This window comes from Spinacia oleracea, chromosome 1, assembly GCF_020520425.1.
Source record: "Spinacia oleracea cultivar Varoflay chromosome 1, BTI_SOV_V1, whole genome shotgun sequence".
Classification (NCBI taxonomy): domain Eukaryota; kingdom Viridiplantae; phylum Streptophyta; class Magnoliopsida; order Caryophyllales; family Amaranthaceae; genus Spinacia; species Spinacia oleracea.
Window position 1 is genome coordinate 106,971,173 of NC_079487.1, and position 15,790 is coordinate 106,986,962.

A 15,790-nucleotide genomic window follows, 5' to 3' on the forward strand; every position below is an offset into this window, starting at 1 on the left:
AAAAAAGGTGAGTACCTAAAAGGTGAAAAATATCAAATGTTAGTACCTAAATGTTACCTTAACTCATATATATATATATATAGGAAGATTTTGCAATAGCTACATTAAAATGGTAGCCACTACAATAAGATGAATCTCAGCCTTTAAATTTTGTTGACTCTTTACAACCGTAGATCATATTGACTTTTTATAAATAAAAATGTATTAAAAAAAAAAAAAAAAAATCTCCCCATTACCTTCCCACGTTCACTTGTATTTAGTTTTTTTTTTTTTTGGGTATTTTCGTATCTCACACTAAGACTATGATTTCTCTTCTTTCACAAAAATTCTGATTATTGCTCTCACTGTTCTATCATATTTCAAAAACATCCAATACTTTCGTTCTCTTTGGAAATCAAATTAGGCCATCATATAGATTATTAACGAGTGTTTATAGATTCTTCACCATAAATTGATAAAATAGAAATCTGAAATTCGTTCTCTTTGGAAATCAAATTAGGGGTAATTTCAATTCCATTTGATTTGAGGAAGTTGATTTCTTATTCAAGCTATTCGAAGGCATTTTACGGGATTATCTACTACGCAATTGTCGTAGGTAAGTACAAACATCGATCTTTATTCTTTTAGCAATGTTCATATATTATTTTTGGGTAATTTCGATTCAATCTTATTAGCCTGGAAATTGTTGGGTTTGAAATGGATAAGAGTGTTCTTGATTAATTGGCTGTAAAACTCAAGTGTAGAAAGTTCTGTTTTTTTTTTTTGTTTTTTTATTGATGGTTGTTTGAATTAGGGTGTTCTTGATTAATTGGGTGTAAAACTCATGGGAATGGACTAAAGGTTTATGGTTGGATTTGTCTTTGGATAATGCCTACAAACTGTTTGATGAAATGTCTCAACCAAATATTATCTCTTGGAATTTGTAGCTGTTCCAAGAACAAACGGTTTTACGGTCCCTACCAACCAAACTGTTTGTATGTGTATTGGAAAGAGAGACAAACTTACACATAAAATTAGGCATGTTCAGTTGGGGGGGAGGGGGACTATCTGCCAAGGTTAGTTGCAGGATAAATGAGTAATTTGAGGGTCACTATCTGGTAAACTTCATGCCAAGGTTAGTTGCAGGATAAATGAGAAGGGTGAAACTGAGAGAATTTCTTAACTCTCAAGTAAAACTGATTACCTAAATTTCAGGTTCAGCTGTCACAAACTGTTTGAGTAATTTGTCAACAATAGCTAGCTAGGAAGTTGAAGTAAGAAAGAAGCCTTTGGTGACACAAAAAGGTTTAGTTTTGTCACTGAAAACAGAATCAAATGCTTCAATTTTGGTAGTACGTTGCAGAACATATATATAGATAGATAGAAAGGGAATTTCAATTCTTAGCCATTACTTATTTCCTTTTGTCACTTATATATGAACTTTCTGAATTATGCCAGAGCTTCAGCATATATTCCTTCCTACCCTTTATTTATTTTCTCTATCTATTCTATGTTGCCATTGCCTACCTCTTCCATACTTTTCTATCTTCTTTTGCTTCATTTTTCTTATCATAATATTGCTCTTTTTTTATATATATAATTAACTAGGAGGAAACTGGAAGTTGGGGATACATCCATCAATTTTTACTGACTATTTCTGAAGATATGTACTTGTCTCTTGGCAGGCTGCTGGTGCTGTTTCCGGTGCCATAGCAATCTCGAAGTGATGCCAAGTCAGTACAAACACATGTTGGGAGGACCTTCTATTAAACTGGACTTGCATACTGCTGCCATGGCATAAGGGGTATTGACTTTTCTTGTAACCTTGGTTGTCCTCATCATTATCATCAGGATTCTAGGTGGTATGTTGGTGAAGACATGGTTGCTTGCCATGGCTACTATAACCTTGGTTATTGCTGGATCCAGTTATACCGGTCCTTCAATGAATCCTGCTAATGTGAGTATATTTTTGCTAATTCCTTTGTGATCTCAATTCACCAGCAAAAAAAAAATATTTTTGGAATTTTGGTGTCGGAAATTAACTAACTCCTATTAGAGGTCAACTCTAGCCTATTAGCTCAATATGGTAGAGCATTGTGTGACCACACACAAAGATGTAGGTTCAATTCCTACATAGGCTACATGCTAAGATTTTGTGAATGATGTTGAAGATTTGACATTTTTTTTTCATCTCAGATGTATTTGACATAATATCAAGTGAGGAATCCCTTGGATTCTCTTGCCAGTAACAGAACATTTAGGACCGCTAGCCCTCTACTTGGTAGTCTGGTAGAATAGCTTCTCACCAGGAGTTTTGACGATGCGATGCTGGTTAGATTTAGTGGCATAGTTATGCCTTCTACGGTAAGTAAGCCTCTGCACCATTATTTCTCTACGAGTTATCTCTCTCCTCTGGTTTTGGGGGTGAAGCGAAAGAAGGGGGAAGATTTGACATTTTAACACTAGTATAGGAGAGGTTCTTGAGAGCTCCTTTGTAGTGTTTAATTGTTCTTTTTTGGTAATTTATTTACTAAATAACTGTGAACGTACAAACAACAAAACAAAGTAAAAAGTTTCAGTTGTATGACTGAATAACACTGATCATATTGCCCATAAGTCTTGAAATATTGTTCAATATGATCAGTGTTATTCAGTCATACAACACTGATCATATTGAACAATATTTCAAGACTTATGGGCATATTGATCATATTGAACTCATGTACTACCAAAACTTATGTATGAAGTGAACCAAAATTGACTGAATAACAAAGTTGTAAAAACTCATGTACTACAAAAACTTATGTATGAAGTGAACCAAAATTTATAACAAAATACCAGTAGAGTACATAATTAAAAAATATAACAAAAACGTAGCCAATGGCATAATATTGCTTCTTCTATTTCATATGCATAACAATCCTCTTACTACTAGAATACTACAACTATTAGGATAATACAATCCTAATCTATCTCTAATACTAACATTGTTAGAAAAAATAAATGAATTAACTAATCTATAATTTCAACAGTCTCATCTCCAGTGAGATCGAAGGAAATCCTTTTGTTTGATACATTCTCTTCATCTTCGGGCTCGGTTTTCGGCTCGATAGGTGAACGATATTCAGCACATCCACCGTGCATATTGTAGAGTAATTCAAGTATAGGCATTTTACGGGAACAATCATCGATTATCTTCCTTGTATTTTCCTTACCAATTTGTATTATCACGGAACGGAAGAAAATGATGAATTCTCTTCGGTGCCTCATGAGAGATTGGCGTAAATGATCTAAAAAAAAAAAACGCGAGTAATGTTAATGATCTGCTTAAAACAAAGCAAATAAAAAAAACCAAGTAGTATTGGAGAAGAGGAAGGCGTCGGTTATACCTTCGGTGTTATATCCCATTTCAAGAAATTATAATTTGTAGACGGTGGCCATGGACACATTTTCTATCACAATTATCAAACTTTTCATTTAAATTCATTACTAGTTTTTGTATGTTTTCTAACAATTCATGATTTTTTTCTCCATTGATAGTTGTTTGGATTGAAGGGTTCTCCAGCTTACTATCTCCCATAGGTAAGGTCATCTACAGAAGAAAAACAAACACCGAGTGATTAAAATATAATAATCGCATATTCATGTATTATTATATAGGATTTCATTGAATTTGGCATTCATGTTTGGATGTGGGTGAAAATTGAAAGGTCTGTTGTACTTCTGATGGAGTTTTAAGGCAAAAAACAGTCCAAGTAGAGTAAAAAAATGAACTACAGTGAAAAAATGAACTACAGAGTAAAAAAAATGAACTACAGTGAAAAAAATGAACTTACTGCAGGTTGGCAAGATGCCAGTGGATTTTCACCATTCGCCAAAGAGCCACCTTGTGCAACTCCTTGATTCTTCACAGCTGCAACCTTCTTTGCAGCTTCCTCCAGAGCATTCATAGCTACATTGTAAACCTGAATATATTTTGCATCTTCTTCCCCAACTTTAACGACATCCTGCTGTAGGTTGTCACATCGAATAGTCACAGACTCTGGTGAATTGGTTGGTTCCTCCGCAGCATGTTTATCCAATGAACCTCCACTTTTGGCATTTCTTGTCCACCTTTTCAATAAGTATTCTGAAGGAAGAGTAAGAACATTTTTTGCTCTGAAAACAGCTAATATGTGCCTACAAATGACACCTGAGAATTCAAACTTTTGGCACCCACAAGTAGCTTTTGCTTCTATAGGATTGTAAGTGACAATACGATCTCTATGATCTTCCCCAAACTTAGCCACACGAAACAAGGTGACTCCTCCTGATTCCTCAAGTTCTGTTGCAGTATTAGCCAGGGTCTGGAAGAGCTCTTCTTGGAACTTCATGAATATTTTCTTGGTGTAAACACTTCCAGCCTGTTTCTCCATTGGTGATGGGGTCTTCAACAAAGGTATTGTGTTACTTGTATCATGGTCTGCCCGTAGTTCCTTCTCATGCCAAATCCCAACAGCTTTTTTATAATCTTCAATCAGCACTTGTAAGGTGGTTTCAGCAGTTATAAACCCATCAAAGTATATATTTCTGCCCTTATTTCCTTCACCACAGTGGTCCCCAAAGAAGGTGTCTCGCATGTAAACAGGCACCCACATACGTCGAGCATCATAAACTGACCGCATCCATTCATCATCCATCAAATAATACTGTTCCAAAAGCATCCCCCACCTAGATTCAAATTCCTCAATTGACTCACTCTCAACACACTTACCGAACTCTGCGTCAATATTAGGTTGTGACTCATAAAGATGAGCCAAACGAGTTTGAACCTCTTTAAAAACGCTCCATTTGCAGTAACGAAGCCGAGTATTGGGCAAAACTTGAGATACTGCCGTCTGCACAAACCTAGCAGGCTCTATTGTGATCGAGATTGGGCTTTTCCCTGAGATTGCGTGAAGCCATGTCTGGAATAACCAAATGTAGGAAGCCTCCGATTGATCAAGCATTACGGCACAACCAAAAAGTATTGGCTGCCCATGATGATTTAGTCCCGTAAAAGTCGCAAATGGTACTTTATAGTCACTGCTACAGTACGAGGTATCAAAAACTATAGTGTCACCAAAGTAAGTATAGTTACTCCGAGAAGCAGCATCAATCCAGAAAACATTGGAAGCCGAAGGATCACCCCGAATCGCATAATAAAAATTAGGATTCTCAAAGTGCATTAGCTTCAGGTAACCCAATACATGCTGAACCCCGTCACTCATGGACCTTTGCCTGCGTGTGTTCATCAATTTTATTACAAATGGTTACAATTTTCACACAGGTGAACAACTGTTATTTAGCTTTTCTGGATATAATCAAGTAGTTCTAAGCAGCATTTGGAAATACCTTCGATTTGTGTGCTGACTGGGTAGAGGTCCGAGGCTTCTTGGTACTTTTATACCTGCAGTAAAAGGATAACTCTGGTTGATTAGTTTCAAGGAAAATTATCAGAGTTAACTCTAGTTTAGTTATGCTAGAAACCTGACTGCTGGAACAGAGGTTATGCATAAAATACTGGAAGAAATCCCGTGTTCTAAGGTTGATATTATGGAGTTGGATTTGAGCTCAATGACATCTGTTATAAAATTTGCATCAGAATTCAAGTCCCGTAATTATTCCTTGAACATTTTAATGTAAGAAAAAACATATGTTATTGTCCATTATGTTTTCCTAGCAAGTGTCTGAATCTTAATATAATCTATATATTAATTTATGTTTTTGATGTTTTGTTTGTTACTTTTCTTCTAGTGACTGTAGTCACATACTCACATCTGTTGATTAATCTGTTTTGATAGATACTCATACATGAAGTAAAAACATATTCAATTTAATTATACGTTTGCAAAATTAACAATTAGAAACATACGAAGTACTCAATATAATTATACTTTTTGAAATTTAAGTTTGGTTCACTAATCAATAACTAATCTATTCAAATTAAATAGATTTATGACTTAAAATAGATGCGCTCGATATAGTTAACCAAATTAGTTTTTTTTTTTTGAGGGAAGTTAACCAAATTAGTTCGAAGTACCATCAACAACACTAATCGAAAGTAAACATTTTGAGGTCTTAAACAACCAATATCTCGTTGGAATAATAAGATTGCGAAGTTTTTGTGGGGCAAAGATGTAGATCAAGGAGGAATCCACCTTCTTAGTTGGAATAATATCTCGCTTTCTAAAGAAGGGGGTTTGGGGTCTTAGGTGTGTGAAATCCCTTAATAGAGCTGATTGTATATCCTTAAGTTGTGGTGGAGAATTATCCATCAAGAACAAAACATGGCTGTTAAAGTTATTAAGGATAAATACACCAAGTCTAATAATCTCTTTCGTTCTTTCTCCTATGGTTATCGTCTTTGGAAATCAATGGGTAAAGTTTGGGACTTGTTTCAAGCTAATATTTTGTGGGTATAGGGAGTGACTCGAAAATCAGTGTTTGGGAGGATAAATGGGTTGGGGAATTCAATCTAAGAGAGCTTTAGCTTATTACAGGCCCTTTGAATTTGGGGGAAGAAAATATGGTGGTGAGTAAAAAAAAAAAAACAACCAATTTGCAAAACAAACCTACAACAAAGAAGAAGCAATGGAGGATAGAGAAATAACAACGTCGTCCATAAGAAGTTATAAGACATGGTGATAAACAAAATATATTTGATATTTATCATCTGTAGGTAAAATAGTTTGGAGAAGACTATATTTACCCATGAAACAGTGATGTCATTTAACCGTAATCTATGTTGATCGACACGAAAAAAAAGACCACAATATGCGTGAATGTGAACGACGTTTGTTATGGATGGTTTCATAGGTACAATAATATATAAGAATGAAATATTTGAGGTGGTTCTGTTACACTATAACTTATTCATTAATTAGATAAATTTTGTAAAGCAGTTTGTAAAAAGATACTCCCTCCGTCCCGGAATACTCGACCCGGTTTGACCGGCACAGAGTTTAAGGGACTTGAATTGACTTATTTAATTTAATAGGTAGTAGATGATAGTGGGGTATTATTTTAATATAGTTAGTGGGAGGTGGGTTAAGAGGTGGGGTTGGGGGAGAGTAGGGGTTGAATTTTTAATTATTTTTTGTATGGAGTAGGGGGTAGGTGGGTTAATAGGGGTGGAGTGAGAAATAATATAATATTGTTAGAATATTTCCATTTTTAGAAACAGGTCAAGTATTAAGGGACGGCCCGATAAGGAAAACAGGTCAAGTATTCCGGGACGGAGGGAGTATTAATTGTGATAAGTTATCCAATTATATTATTTTTATCTAGAATTTGTTTTTATCTTTTAAGGAGCATTAAGTAGTATCATTATTGGAAGAAATGATACACACGTATTTCAATCTTTTTATCTTCTTGTCTTCCCCCTAATACCCATAACAAAAAACAAAAAAAAAAACAATATAAAAAATTGTATGAAACCCATATGGAGTATACTTCTTTTTTTTTTCGAAGAAACATATGGAGTATACTTCTTACTCCGCAGAATTAGTTATAAATACGAATTATAAAGATAATTATAAGTTTAAAAATTATTATTTATTTTTCTAATCTATTTTATTATACGAATTATAAAGATAATTATAAGATTAAAAATTATTATTTATTTTTCTAATCTATTTTATTATTATAATCTTAAAATTCTATTTAGTGACTGGACAATCCTATGTGGACGCTCTAAATGCTCTTGAAAAAACTCCCCTTTATATATATATACTAGTATTGAAGCCCGTGCGATGCACGGGTTCGTAATAAAAAGTACATAATTGTCTTATTATATTCTGTCTAAGTTTGATACATTTATTTATTTGAGCTATATTTTTTCTGAAAACTATTATGTTGATGGTTAGATATGGGTATAAAGTCATACATTTATAATCGAAAAAAAATATAGGTTTAATACAAATAGAATTCTATTATACACTTAATAATAATTATCATAACTATTACAAATTTCTTTTGTGTTGCACCCAAAAAAAACTTTTTAACTAAAATTCTATCATGACACCCTTTTGGGGGTTTTATGTAAATAAAATTCTATTACAAATTTCTTTCGTGGTTGCACCCAAAAAGATTATTTATCTAAAATTCTATCATGACACCCTGTCAAGACTGAAATATTATTGAGTGAAAACCTGAATCGTATTGCTTATGATAAGAGATATATATATAGTACAACTGATTCCAATACTTCTAGTTGACTTAGGTACGTAATATCATAATCTAATGCTACTGCTAATGTATGGAAATCTAAAACCAACTTAAACTCTAGGACTAATATATTGGTATTAGAATTGTAATCCAAAAGTAACGTACACTCATAAGAATATGCATACGTGTGTAATTGTATAGAATGAAGAATTGAATATATGTTGTTCCATCTATTTTTCTTTTTTGACTATTCTATCCACTCCCTATGGCATTTTGCATTTGAAAAAACTCACTATTTGTAATTCTATCTTATTTGTTAAAAGCGGATAATTGTATCTTTTTCTCTTATTATCTTTTACTTAGTACTTATATATCTTTTTTATTCTTGTACAGACCTGAAAACTCATAATTTACATCATACTCTTAAAGGGCACACTCATGATAATTCACCCACGTTACAAACATAAAGAGACATAATTAGGAAAGATGATCTATACTTTAACTAATTCTATTCAAAACATAAAGTAAAAAAACCCAAAATTAACGATTTTAATTTACATCACTTTACCCTTTTTCTAAACAAATCCGCACACCCTTTTAATATTTTTCAGTATCAATACCAAAAAAACTATGCAATGGTGAATTTTAATACGTGAAATGCATAAAAAAAACAAGCAGATTGGAAACAGAATAACTACGGGTAAAAAGGAGTAACTTGTTTATAAAAGAGGAGTATAGTTTTATAAATTTACCCAACCATGATCACAAAACTTGAGATTTTTTTGGAAATTATTATGTTGATAGTTAGATACGGATTGAACATACAATACAAAGTCATATATTTATAACCGGGAAAAAAAATATAGTTTAATGCAAATAGAATTCTAATTTAAATAAAATGATAAAATGATAAAATGATAAAATTATAGTTTATCTATCCGTAGTATATGATACCAATGCAAGTACAATTGTAATGTATATATAATTCTAATGTATTCTACTACGATTAGTTTTGGAGATACCCATAAAAGGAAATCTTATCTTCTTTGGGTTTATATTAGTTTCAATCTACGAATTGTTGGGTTTATATTAGTTTCAATCTACGAATTGCTTGATGTTTTTATCTAATTAAGATTCTTAATCTACGAATTGCTTGATGTTTTTATCATATTAAGACTCTTAGATTATTTATTTAATTAATTAAACAATCTAATTATACTATATTTAATTAATTAACAATCTAATTATATTTGATGACGTGGAAATCCTACGTGGCGCTCCGAAAACTCTCGAAAAAACTCCCCTTTATATATATATATTAGATTACTCATAGAAGTATCTTGACGTTATACAAAAATGTATTTGATAATAATAAAATATCTTGATTAGCTAACTAATGTATAAATCATTTATTTATCAAAAAAAAAAAAAAACTAATGTATAAATCATTAAATCTTGAAAGGGGTATTTCATAATTGGTTAGGGCCGGTGGTACGTTCAAGAGAAAAAAAATACTTATTTTACGATAAGAAATGTTGATTTTTTAAAAATGTAACCTTACATGGATTCTAAAAACCGCACTCACTGTGTGCATAAAAAACTAGTTAAGAAAAAGAATATTAAGAAACAGATTGAGTATTAAATTAGAAAAGTATAAGTGAAAAGTAGCTAACATAGTCGCATTAGAAGGACGAACAACTAACTAGAATCCTACTTGGACTATTAGTCCAAAAAACACATACCATGTTTTATGTTTTTGGTGATTAGAAAAAACACATAACATGTATATATACATACACACCTACTTCACTTCTCATCACTCTTAAACCCCTTTCTTCTTTTTATAACCAGTTTCATCCCTTTTATAATATGATCCGATCATAATTCATCATATTTAACACATTTCTATGGCTAATCACTCAACAATTATGTCATTGACATGTGTAATTCTTATCTTTTTCTTGATCATCTCCCTCTTTTCTACCAATCTCATGTTCTCACATGCTTCTCCGGTAAATTCCTTTGCCTCTCTTTTTTGTTATTGTTATTTTTTATTTAAATTTGGGAATGGTAATTGTACCTACTCCCTTCTTCATGAATTTAGTAATCACCTTCATGATTCAATTTACACTGTCGACGTGACTATTTACTGATTTTACTCATCTTGAAACAACAAGTAAAACTTGTTAGGTTGAGGAGAATATATTTGTGATGTTGTGGCAAGCATGTTATACAGAAATGAAATAGTGTTACGTTGTTTAATTTTATTTTATTGAGAAGAGTCAGTTTTATTCACATCAAGAACAAAAAAAATCCTTTTTTTCTGTTTTTTTGTTTTTTTGTTTTTTTGTTTTTTTGGTGTTAATTACAATTATTTCACATTAGTCTTTTGGTTTTTGTTTAATGTAAAGGGTGATTATCATTTGGAGAGAATTGAAGAAGGATTGGCAAGGGCAAGATCAACCATTAGAGAAGCGGCTCGAGCTCGAAACTATACATCATACACGGAAGGGAGCTTCCTCCCTAGAGGGGTGGTTTACAAAAACCCTTATTCCCTATACCAGTTAAGATCTTTCCTTTCCTTTAGTTTTTTTATTTATTTTTAATTTCAATGTTTTTAGGGTTTAAGGTTGTTAATTCTTCATTATTAGATGCTTTAATGACGAGAACTCCTTGAATAAATCAAGCAAAGTAGAAAAAATAGGCTGAAAAAGAGTTGAGATATTATTTGGAACTAGTTATTAGTTAGAATCGAAATCATAGTGAAAGTCAAATCCTTGAGAACCGTATACGGTTTAAAACCCTAGAGAATAGTTTTCATCCATTTAGCCTTTCTATTTTTTTTTTTTTATATATCCCGCCTATTTTCACATATTTTTTTTTAAATAAAATGGTATATATGAGTAGTTATTAAACTGTTAGATCACATGACACGTTAACTATCTTCCACACAACTAGGTACAGAGTATTGATCATGGTCCGACAATTATGTCATTGTAATAGGAGATTAGCTGACATATTGTTATTTGTTTCTTTTACATCATGATTCTGTAGATGAAATTGCTACATTTTTTATTTTTATTTTATATATATATATGATGCCCATAAGTTCCAAAAAGATAAGAAAACAATGCTACCCTCTTCTTGTGGATAAGTGTATAATATCCCTTGTTTTTTTTGGGGCCAAATTGGAGTATAGAAACTTAGAACACTTAACATGTTCCTTACCTAATTATTATCATGTTACATTACCTAACACTTACCAATAATGTCTTGACCTATTATTATGTCAATTTCACTCGATCTATAATAAGATAATATATTTCTCCACAATTTACCAATATCGATTAACAAGTGAGAATCCGTACGAAGTATAAACCGTGATTCTTGACTAAAAGTGATTAAATTTTATGTAATTAAAAATAACATAGCTAGGAACTAGGAAGTATGGCTGTATGGGCATAATGTGACATATAATGGGCCGTCGTGGTAGCATTACCATTAACAAACGATGTCAAACTACGTTACTACGTTAGTTATACCAACGCTTTTTAAGTAACTGTCACTTTCCCACGACTCTTCCCCTTACTCTCCATTTCTCCCAGCAAGTTAAGGTGATAATGACCCAGTCGAGTTTGGGGTTGCTCGGCTCGATTTATACTTTTTTTTTTTTTTTTTTTTACTTGCACCATTTTTCTTTCTTGAAATTTACATTTAGGTATTGTTTTGTTCACCTTATTTCCACTTATTTCAGAAAAAATAAGTTCAGTTAAGTTAAGATTCAGATAAGTTCAGGAAAAATAAGGGTTGACCAAGTACAACTTATAACTAAAATAAGTTTTGATAAGTTTTAATAAGTTTAGATAAGTTCAGTTAAGTTCAAATAAGTTCAGAAAAAATAAGTGAAAATCAGATGACATTCACCTGATTTTCACTTATTTTTTCTGAACTTATTTTATCCGAACTTATCTGAACATATTAAAATTATCAAAACTAATTTTAGTTATAAGCTGTAATTTGTCAACCCTTATTTTTCCTAAACTTATTTGTTTCAATGTATTCCCTCCGTCCCTTGATACTCGACATGTTTTGACTTTTTGTACTATTCACATAATTCACTTAGACCCTATTTTATTTCTAATATATGAAAACAAATGATAATATATAGTAATATATTATTGGCTTCATCTTAATATATATTTTCAAAATATTAATATTTTTATAAGCTTTTATAATATGTAGTTAAAGAAATTGATGGTCAAAGTTGTGCATTGAAAAACGTGTCCGGTCAAAACAGATCGAGTTTAAGGGACGGAGGAAGTAGAAAAATTAATATAGTTGAAAGTGGGGACAATGACATGCCAAAAGTTGAAATAGGCCGATTATGAGAAGTGTATCCTTTAATTAAATACGGAGGGATTACATGTGCGGTAGAGTCATGCAAGTAACAGTTTGGTAGAGTCATGCAAGTAACAGTTTGTTCTCCAACATTGGGTAAAATTAAATCAATTGATACATGTTACACTTAAGTTGTTAGATATATACAGATATATCGATGTGATTAATTAATTAGCATAAACATGAAATGAAATCAGGAGTCACAAAGAGATGGAGAAAAGATTCAAAATATTTACGTACAAAGAAGGCGAACCACCACTGTTCCACCGCGGTCCTATGAACAATATATACTCCATTGAAGGACAAATGATCGAAGAGCTAAATGCAGGTGATGATGATAAAAGCAGTTTCATAACTCAAAACCCTAATGAAGCCCTAGCCTTTTTCGTTCCGGTGAGCATTACATCCATCATTCGATACGTTTATAGGCCATATACGAGCTACTCTAGGGAACGAATGCAAAACGTCGTCGCAGATTACATTCGAGTCATATCGGAGCGTTATCCTTATTGGAATACAAGTAGTGGAGCTGATCATTTCCTCATTTCTTGTCATGATTGGGTATGTTTTTTTTTTTTTTTTATTATTATTTGCTGTTAAATTACTTTTTTGTTAACCACAATCAAAATACCGTTTACAGTTCCAAAATCAACATGATTATTATGGTTATGGTTAATTTTAAGTTTGCGATTTCCCTTAAATCATTTCTTGTCATTACTGGGTATGTTTTTCTTTTTTGGTTGTTAAATAAAAATCTTGTTAATGACTTTCCTTAAATAGCCAACTTTAGCTAGAGTTGTAGGTTGACTCACCAAAGTATGGTTGCCCATATACTTATCTAAATCCTTTAATCAATAGTGATAAAGCTCAAAATATTAATTAATAGTTTTCAAAATCAATCAACATGATTATTATGAATATGATTATATGAACTAATAGTTTGTTATCTCTCTTAAACCATACTACTTTATTTCATAATGATCTTTAAGTTTTCCGTTTTATTCTGTCTCGTATTGCTCTTTACATTGCGTTTTATAATTTATATTATATTTTGGCATACAAATTTACTATCTTAAGTTTTTAACTCATTTTCTCTTACTTTATTCATTTTATCTTACTATCACTCGCTTTTACTCTATTTTACTTTATGCATACTTTATTATAACCATCCTTTTTTGACGGCAAACCTTAATATTTGTGTAAATAGTAAATTAGTAACGGTAAAGTTTATAAATCTGAGGTGCTATGACTTAAAACTAGCCTAAGTTATTAAAAGATTTTAACAAGCTAATTCGTTTTAAACTTAATAATAATCCAATTTTGTAATTGATTTGTTTTTTCAGGCACCAGATGTTTCGTCAGCCCATCCAGAGCTGTTCAAGCACTTCATTCGAGTCCTATGCAACGCCAACGTCTCGGAAGGCTTCCGCCCTTCACGTGACGTCTCACTCCCCGAAATCCTCATCCCTTGGGGAACACTTGGCCCTCCTATGATCAACCTAACGCCTCGCAACCGTCGTGTCCTCGCCTTCTTCGCTGGTGGTCCCCACGGCGAAGTCCGTAAGAGCCTCTTTGACCATTGGAAGGACAAGGACAAATCTGTCCAAGTCTTTGGTTACCTTCCTAAGGACCAAAACTACACCGTTTTGATGGGCCAAAGTAAATATTGTCTTTGCCCTAGTGGGTGGGAGGTGGCCAGCCCAAGGTTACTAGAGTCAATTTACACGGGTTGTGTTCCGGTTATCGTTTCCGACAATTATACGTTACCGTTTAGTGACGTGTTGGATTGGAGTAAGTTTTCGGTTCATATTCCGGTGGCGAAGATACCGGAGATTAAGAAGATTCTAGAAGGGATATCAACGACGAGATACTTGATGTTACATAAGAGGGTGTTACAAGTTAGGCCACATTTTGTGATTAATAGACCATCTAAGCCGTTTGATGCTATTCATATGATTCTTCATTCTATTTGGCTTAGAAGGCTTAATATTAAGCTAGGTCATCATGTCATGTAAAATTATTAATATCCATCTGTATAGATTTAGGTTTGCATTTATATTATGTGTATTTTCAAGTTTCCTTAATTGATGTAGTAATGATCAACTTTTAGTTGATTATATGAGGGCCGGTATGTAGATTTACTTATCTGGGTACGTAAAGTAGTTATTTGGTAGACAATAATATTATTAAAATGAGAAAATTTAGCTTGGTTGGTAAAGTTTGAGGGGTGGTATTAAATACCTGAGATCAAATCTCGTCTACATCACTAGCTTGTTGTCTGGCCTTGTCCTTTGTAGGTGAAGTAAAAACTAAAAAGTCGTAATGATACTTTAGAGTACTTAAGAAAAAACACAAAACTAAAACATAGACATAAAAACCATAATGCAGTGCAGAAAATGGAATGGATATAATCACCGTCATAATTTGACCTAAGGTAGTTTATTACAATATTTTTTAATGTATTTTTTTGCAAAACCCAATTTTATAGCGTAGTTTTGGACAAATTTATATTTGTACTAGGTTAGGTCCCGTGCAACGCACGGTTATTACTAAAATATTTTAATATTTTAATAGTATCTAAATAAATGACTTGTGATATTAGGAAAACGTGAAAGTAAAAAGAATATATGCAAAAGTATGAATTCATAATGTATAAAATAAATATGTAAATAAGCTAAATATGCATATTAGTACAATACGGAGTACAAAATTAAGGATTATATAGCTGTATACTTACCACTTATTATTATTTTAATTAACATCCATATTCACCGTATATTATTATTAGACTAATATTAGAAATCAATTCTTCAATATTATATAAATTAATTAAAAATTTAAAACAATACATAAATAAAATCAAATTGTAAAGGAGAAAATAATATTGATTCATCTTTCCTCCAATAATATATCATGTACTCCCTCCGTCCCGGAATACTTGACCTGGTTTCCTTATCGGGCCGTCCCTTAATACTTGACCTGTTTTTAAAAATGGAAATATTCTAACAATATTATATTATTTTTCACTCCACCCTTATTAACCCACCTACCCCCTACTCCATACAAAAAATAATTAAAAATTCAACCCCTACTCTCCCCAACCCCACCCCTTTACACATTTCCCACTAACTACATTAAAATAATACCCCATTATCAAATTAAATAAGTCAATTCAAGTCCCTTAAACTTTGTGCCGGTCAAACCGGGTCGAGTATATATTCCGGGA

At 32.3% G+C, this 15,790-nt stretch overlaps 2 protein-coding genes across 3 annotated transcripts; one reads left to right on the plus strand and one right to left on the minus strand.

Moving 5' to 3' along the window:
- Nucleotides 1-2,768: 2,768 nt before the first annotated feature.
- Nucleotides 2,769-5,652, minus strand: LOC110780823 (protein FAR1-RELATED SEQUENCE 9-like). 2 transcript variants are annotated; one of them, XM_056838764.1, is made up of 5 exons: nt 5,488-5,652; nt 5,353-5,407; nt 3,816-5,238; nt 3,369-3,571; nt 2,769-3,269 (listed from the first exon to the last, which is right to left on the minus strand). In XM_056838764.1, the coding sequence occupies exons 3-4, from the start codon at nt 5,226-5,228 to the stop codon at nt 3,389-3,391; spliced, it is 1,596 nt and encodes a 531-aa protein (XP_056694742.1). In that variant the 5' UTR covers nt 5,229-5,238; nt 5,353-5,407; nt 5,488-5,652; the 3' UTR covers nt 2,769-3,269; nt 3,369-3,388. The 2 variants fall into 2 exon arrangements, with proteins under 2 accessions (XP_056694742.1, XP_056694743.1); XM_056838765.1 differs by lacking the exon at nt 3,369-3,571 and having other exon boundaries at nt 5,488-5,610.
- A 4,297-nt stretch (nt 5,653-9,949) lies between these two features.
- Nucleotides 9,950-14,681, plus strand: LOC110801159 (probable glycosyltransferase At5g11130). The gene is made up of 4 exons (XM_022006485.2): nt 9,950-10,178; nt 10,578-10,729; nt 12,762-13,125; nt 13,908-14,681. The coding sequence occupies exons 1-4, from the start codon at nt 10,074-10,076 to the stop codon at nt 14,577-14,579; spliced, it is 1,293 nt and encodes a 430-aa protein (XP_021862177.1). The 5' UTR covers nt 9,950-10,073; the 3' UTR covers nt 14,580-14,681.
- Nucleotides 14,682-15,790: the final 1,109 nt, after the last annotated feature.